This window comes from Lemur catta, chromosome 26 (genome assembly GCF_020740605.2).
Source record: "Lemur catta isolate mLemCat1 chromosome 26, mLemCat1.pri, whole genome shotgun sequence".
Lineage (NCBI taxonomy): Eukaryota > Metazoa > Chordata > Mammalia > Primates > Lemuridae > Lemur > Lemur catta.
Genome location: NC_059153.1, coordinates 2,594,444 through 2,601,663, shown reverse-complemented (window position 1 = coordinate 2,601,663; position 7,220 = coordinate 2,594,444). Strand labels below are relative to the sequence as shown.

The 7,220-nt window shown below is 39.6% G+C and overlaps 1 protein-coding gene across 6 annotated transcripts in view; it reads right to left on the bottom strand.

Moving 5' to 3' along the window:
• Positions 1-316: 316 nt before the first annotated feature.
• SEC24B (SEC24 homolog B, COPII coat complex component) overlaps positions 317-7,220 on the bottom strand; it is a 57,369-nt gene continuing 50,465 nt past the window's right edge. For 5 of the 6 annotated variants that reach the window (XM_045537465.1, XM_045537466.1, XM_045537467.1 and 2 more), the window contains 7 exons: positions 6,490-6,600; positions 5,719-5,894; positions 4,658-4,795; positions 3,773-3,877; positions 2,685-2,777; positions 1,485-1,588; positions 317-1,237 (listed from right to left, as the gene is read on the bottom strand). In XM_045537465.1, coding sequence (XP_045393421.1) covers positions 1,123-1,237; positions 1,485-1,588; positions 2,685-2,777; positions 3,773-3,877; positions 4,658-4,795; positions 5,719-5,894; positions 6,490-6,600 — 842 coding nt within the window. In that variant the 3' untranslated portion in view covers positions 317-1,122. Of the gene's footprint in view, positions 1,238-1,484; positions 1,589-2,684; positions 2,778-3,770; positions 3,878-4,657; positions 4,796-5,718; positions 5,895-6,489; positions 6,601-7,220 lie in introns of those variants that run through there. The other variant, XR_006731475.1, reaches the window with a different exon arrangement.

Below are 7,220 nucleotides of genomic sequence, written 5' to 3'. Positions count from 1 at the left end.
TCACATGTTATTAAAATTTTCTTGCTATAAGTATGCGGAAAAATGCCTAATTTAAATGAGAAAGACAACTTAAGATTACACTTAGTCATTAAGAATATTTTGAAAGTAGCACCATTTGTCTTTTAGGATACAAACGGAATAAGTACTTGGTAAGGTCCACAGACAAATGAAAATGTATTGATTTACATGTATGACTAACTGAAACGCAATATCATTGCATTTCCAAGTAGTAAATTCAATATAACCTATATGTTAAAAAAAAAAAAACTACCAACCCCCACACAAAAACAAAAAACCCCAAAAAACCACCAAACCATACTGTCAAGCAAAATATTTTTAATTAGTAGGCTGATCATAAATAAATCCACATAAAAGATTTAACAGATTATAAAGAGTTTTGTGTTTCCTTTGTGGACTCAATTCATAATATGCATTAATCAACCTCATTCTCTAACTGTGACAAAAAGAGTTGTCATCCAACAATGCAGCACAGTTTAAGCAATTCATATTCTGTAGTTAAATTTTTACATTTTCTTTACAAATGTAACATTTATGTACATTATATATATATACTTTTTCTATAGTTCATGTACTGAAACTCTGTTTTGTTTTTTTTTTTTACAGGGAAAAATGTTGAGTTCATTTAATGAATAAAGAATCATTCCTTGTTAAAAAGTAATTCATATAAACAAAGTTTAACACGGTACCACTGTCTTTGGGCATCTCTTGTCAGAGGTTCAAGTCCAGAGTGTTAGGTTAATTATAAGAAAAAAGCATTTATATCTAAGTTTGCATTAGGACGTATCATTGCACAGAGCTACGTGAATTTGCCAGCTTGCAATGAACAGCCCACGGCACTGCCAGACTACTGAAGGGTGTAAACCCATTCAAAACCTACGTGGTGACATGGCGTCGGCATCACCACTAATTTAGGCTGGAGAAAACCTGCCACTTTCTTTCTTCCCCTTGACCTGGTGCCAAAGCCCCCGACAGGGCACTGAGCACCGTGTCTCGTGACAATACGGGACTGCACTGAAATTGCCTAAGCGCTTCTCTGACAGATTATGGTCTATACCCAGGTGTGTGTGGATCCTTTTTCTTCTGACTCGATTTGATTCCACTTCACTTACAAATCTGCTGCTGAACGTGAAGCAGAAATTCATAGTAAGAGAACGCAGCTTCTGTCCGGTCTTCAATCAAATGCTGGAAAAATTCCGTTTTGGCAGGACTCTCGTCTCTGGAAAAGAGAGAAAGGGCATCTATCTGAAAATGCATATTCTTAAAAACAATAATTATACATTTAAATAAAATATTACTGATACCTGGAGACGTCAGAAAATGGAACTCGGGATATGAATCAAGTAAGGACCTTCTAACACCAGAATATACTTTGCTATTATTTCAAGTTTGCTTTGGAGACAAGCAATTGCATACAGATTGCACGGGAAAAGGCGACTTCGTGATTAACCTGCAAAACTACTTACTTCACCACGTGAAGGACTGGGCTGAGCGGTCTGCTGTCTCTAAGCCACGTTATAAAGGATCTGGCTCTTTCCGATGAAAGCGTGTCCAGTTCTGGAAGATGTGTCTGGGGAAAGGAATTAGGAAATCATTTCCTTTCTTACAGACTTCAGCAGTATTACAACTAATTCACGGTTCCCGCCACCACCAGCCACCTGCCAGCACTCGAGTCCCCAGCCGCCAACAGCAGCAACAAGACAAACAAAATCCAAATGGCTGACAAATACGTTTCTGTTTTCCTGGGTAAGTCAATAAAATAGGTTTAATACGTATTTATTTTACCTAAATATTGAGCTTTTCTGGATAAGTCAATGAAATGCACACAATAATTAGCATGTCACTGGGGGTGTGTGACATCTTTATGCTTCTTCTAAAGGAAATATACAAATGAAGGGGACTACCATTGAGTCCAAATTCCCTTAACAATTACATATTATATCCTATTCTAAAAATAGATGTTCTGGGAGAATTTCATTTAATTCATTTCCTTTAAATCCTTAAAGTTCAAAGGTAAGGAAGTTCAAAGAACAGTGTGGATGTGTAAAATATATTTTAAAACTATATGCAAGACTATTTTAAAAAGATCTAAAAGTCTATTATTTGTGTGTGTGTGTATATATACACACATGTATACATAAAGGTAAGATTTATTTTTCTTTTTAAAAGCCAACTTAATAGTAGACTAAATACTTCAAAGTAAATAGTATGTAATAAAATTTAAATTAAAATGTTTGTGTTAATTACATTCATAATTCATGTCAGTATTTAAAAAGTATAGAAACAAAAACATTTCCATTTTAATATAAATTTTTCAGATATTTTCTAAGTGTATATAGAGCTATTATTATTATACAGACAAACACATTTTTAAAAATACAAATAGGGTCACATTATACTTATACACATACTAGACTCTCTTCAGACACTATTCCTTTTTTTTTGCCTTTTGAAAGAGACAGGGTCTTGCTATGTTGCCCAGGCTGCAATGCAGTGGTTACTCACAGGCACAACCACAGTGCACTACAGCCTTGGACTCCTGGGCTCCAGGGATCTTCCTGCTTCAGTCTCCCAGTCCACGATGTCTTAGTCATTAACAAGCAAACACACACAAATAAGTCACAAACAAGCAAACAAAAAGTTAAAGTTGTATAAAATCCACTGACCATTTTCTGTGGTATGGATGCAAAATTAGGATACCCAAGCACGTCCTCTATGAAATTATTGTCACAGCCTTTCCCAATCCAAATATAAAAAACCTAAAAACAAAAGGCAACAAAATATTAAAACTCCCTAATAGTTAAGAAAACCCATCATAGCTAATTTTCCTCAAGATTATCATGCATAAAAGAGGTAAAGTACACTATCTCAAATACAGTAGGGACAAACATACAAGTGACATGGAAACCTATCATTGGTAAATTATAAATCTCCATCTAAGAATCAAGAGTGGTTCATATCTTTGTTGCTTAAATTTTAAGGTTTCCCATAAAATATATTTTACCTTCTTCACTTATTTCCCCCATAGAAATGCAATGTTTTAATTGGGATAATCGGCTGTGTTTCCCATCCCCTATTTCAATTACTATCTCTATATTTTAACTCATGTGTCTCCCCCTCTTCTGTGGCTGTCCAAATTCTCTTCCAGCTCACGAGGTATTGTTCTGAAGCTATCCTGACCATTCTGACAGGTCACCACTAGCCCTGTCCAGGGAGTTCTGATCTCCTAAATCATTCATGAAATTTCTGACAGCGGATGTAAGCTGAGCTAGACGAACTCTTGCGGTGCTTTTAAATTTTATGATTCTGTATGGTAAAGTCCTCGAAGACAGGAATTTATCTCTTTGCTTCTCTTTGTCAAGTATATTTAATCCATGATAGTAAACAATCCATGGGATTACAGTTTATTAACCTATAATATATCTCAATATATGTCCAACTAGAGAAGTTTACAGTGAATTGACCTCTAGTACCAGTAACCAATCTTTTTCTAAGAGACGGAGCTCGCCGTGCTGCCCAGGCTGGTTTCTAACTGCGGGCTCACGCGTGCCTGGCACGGGGAGGTGCGAAGGCGTCAGGAAGGTCGGTAAGCAGAGCGGAAGAAGCAAGGCTTTCCGGAAGAGACCACCAGGGAGCATCTACCCCCTTACTGCCTCTCAGTTCCCAATCCACCTTTCACTGCCCCCTCTAGCAGGGCTGGACCCTGTGAGTGTTTCTTTTTTCCCAGCTGAGACAGAGTGAAGCTTGTGCTTACAGAGCCGCAGTCCATAAGGAAAGCGCCTTCCCTGGTCAGCTTCTCTGCGGACAGTTTTTGAAGCGGTGGCTGGGGCACAACCCTGTCGTTAACGTGTACTGCGCCCTGAAAAGACAAAGAGAGTGTGGATGAGCTTACGTCACTGCCGTCATAGACTGGGAGGAATGGCTACTCTTTATGAAATACTGGAAAATGACCCTTGAGAGCTTCGTAGGATGCAAAAAATATTGATCATGTGTTACCATCTTGGCCGCAGAATCGCGACCTTCAAATGTCTTCAAATTAAAAAAGTGAAGACATGAATATGTAAAACAACCTATCACATTTCCTTCCCTTTTGGGGTCAGGATATATGACAAGTGTGACTGCAGACTGCTGCACAGCAAGACACCTTTTACATTTCTTTAGTGACACAATGCTATGCCTGGAATTCATACTAATTCCAAACAATACAGTTTTCACACATGGAAGAAAAAAGACCCTCCACTACATATTGGGGCACACTGAAGTTATTATTGGATACCAGATTTGGTTTACTGTATAATCAAAATTTCAACTGACCATATCAGAAACAGTCAATACCTACAAAATATAAATGGAAATGCCCACTCTACAACTTAGCTTTGTAATAAATGTTATAAGCAAACCCACAAATTACTTCTCATATGAAACCATTTTTTAAAACTCCATAACCACTGATAGTACCTGAGAGTCCCATCATCCAATCAGATTCAAAGCTTGTGTCCTTAATTCATGTATTACTACCATGGGGGTGGTGGGGAAGAATGGAAAAAGATAGTTGATACTATGTTATTGCCTTAACTGTAGAATCAAGACACTCAAGTACGCTCAAATTTAAAAATTTCAAACGCATTAAGACGCGTACCTCGTCTGTCAATCTGTCTATCCTGTATAAGTTGGGATGGATCACCTTCATCAGATGGACAAGCGGCTGAGACTTGATCTGACACATGGCATACACGCGATCGTCCAGGCGTGTGCTTGTACCCGTTCTAAATGCTTTCTACAAGGAAAAAGATAACATGTTTTGAAGTAAAATATAAATATTAAAGCAAATATGTATTATCAGTCCTGGGAAAAGCATGGAATTCAAATCAGAAGCACCTGGAGTCAACTCTCAGCTCTGCAGTGGAGCAAGTTGCTCAGCTTCTCTGAACAGTACTGTCACTGTAAGACAGAGGGAAAATAACACCTCCCTAGGTGGCTGTGAGGATTAAACAAGACGATAGCTACATAACACCTATTATGGTGCCCGAGACATGGAAAGATGTTCGATAAATATTAGATCCTGTCCTGAGAATCTCTTTAGAAGGACAAATTAAGAGTGAGCTGTGACCGCATCAAGAACGTACCGTGTCCCTGGAGTCATCATGTATTTAGATCCCTTCATTTTCCACTGACCTTCTCTTTGACTTTCCCAATGCTGAAGTATATAATCTTCTAGTTAAGTATTACAAAACAACCACCTAGATTTCATTTTTTCTTATATGTATTCAAAAAATTTTAAAAACCTTATTAAATAGGCCAATGCAGCTTATATATTAATAAAAGGCAGGCTGGGCGCGGTGGCTCACACCTGTAATCCTAGCACTCTGGGAGGCCGAGGCTGGAGGATCGCTCGAGGTCAGGAGTTCGAGACCAGCCTGAGCAAGAGCGAGACCCCGTCTCTACTAAAAATAGAAAGAAATGACCTGGACAACTAAAAGTATATATAGAAAAAATTAGCCGGGCATGTTGGTGCATGCCTGTAGTCCCAGCTACTGGGGAGGCTGAGGCAGGAGGATGCTTGAGCCCAGGAGTTGGAGGTTGCTGTGAGCGAGGCTGACACCACGGCACTCACTCTAGCCAGGGTGACGGAGCGAGACTCTGTCTCCAAACAAAAACAAACACAAACCTTATGAAATCAAACAGTGCATGGAAAGCTACCTGTTTGAGAAGGGCCAGGACGTAGAGGGGAAACAGCTTGAGGGAGCTGGGTGCTACCAGCGCAGAGTGCTGCAAACTCGAGACGGTCGAGCCATAGGCAGACAGGGAGTCCACGACGGCGTTCACCAAGGCGTCCCTGGCGTCCGACAGACTTGACGAAACCGATCGATCCACAGCTATGAGGCAACCCCAAAATGAAAAGTATGCAACCGTTAGATTCCTGTGAGCACTATAAGATATCAAATGTATAAGTAGTACTTAAAAAACAAAATGTAAGTTTTTAGGATGGAAAAACACACTTCCTCAGATCCCTCATTTCAAGTGTCTTTTTTTTTTTTTTTTTTGAGACAGAGTCTTGCTCTGTTGCCCGGGCTAGAGTGCCGTGGCATCAGCCTAGCTCACAGCAACCTCCAACTCCTGGGTTCAAGCGATCCTCCTGCCTCAGCCTCCCGAGTAGCTGGGACTACAGGCATGCACCACCATGCCCGGCTGATTTTTTCTATATATATATATTTTAGTTGGCCAGATAATTTCTTTCTATTTTTAGTAGAGACGGGGTCTCGCTCTTGCTCAGGCTGGTCTCGAACTCCTGACCTCGAGCGATCCTCCCGCCTCGGCCTCCCAGAGTGCTAGGATGATAGGCGTGAGCCACCGTGCCCGGCCAGCATATATTTTTTGAATAAGAGATTTCTTAGGTAAAAGAAAAGCAACCTGGCTTCAGTTTTTAAGAGAGGAAAATGTGTTTTGGCTGTTCCTTCATGTTTCACTCACCCATGTTTGCCAGGAGGCAGATGGCGGCTTGTACATCCACTCCCGCATACACATCTGCCAGTGAACTTACCACCGGCAAGCAGAGCGTGTGCACTCTGATCCGCCGCTCACCTGAACAAAACGATGAATGAGTGTCATTGCAAAACACACTGGACCAACACAGAAACAAAGCAAACACGTCAAAATTTTATTCAAGCTATTGTTTCGGCTGGATTCAATCACCAAGAGGATTTTGAAATGCAAAAACAAAGGTTCCCAGTTAACATGCTTTAAGGAAAATTAAACACTCTCAAATCTAAAGGTAGACTTAGGAACATATACTATAGTTCATACATAGATGAACGTTAAGTTCTAGCTTTTATTTGAACAAAACTCACTCTAAACCACATCCGACAGAATAAAATTATCAGAAAACATAAGACGGTCAAATAACAAACGAAGGCCTTCATTGCTATGCAGTTGTTAACTTTATGGGGCAAGAACTAATGCAAAGGAAGGATGGCAGGGCTGGATTTAGCATGAATTGTTTGCCAGAAACATATAATCCTAGGAATGGAATCTCCCACAAATCAAAAAAAGTATATCGTTTACAGATTCAAAAGTGAGTGTTAAAAAAAGAAAGAAAATAACAGGACATATATTTGATTAACTAATGCAAATTCCATTACTTCCCACTGTGTACTCATTCTTTCTCCCCACTCCACTGAAGAGCGTGGGAAAGGAGGGAGGAC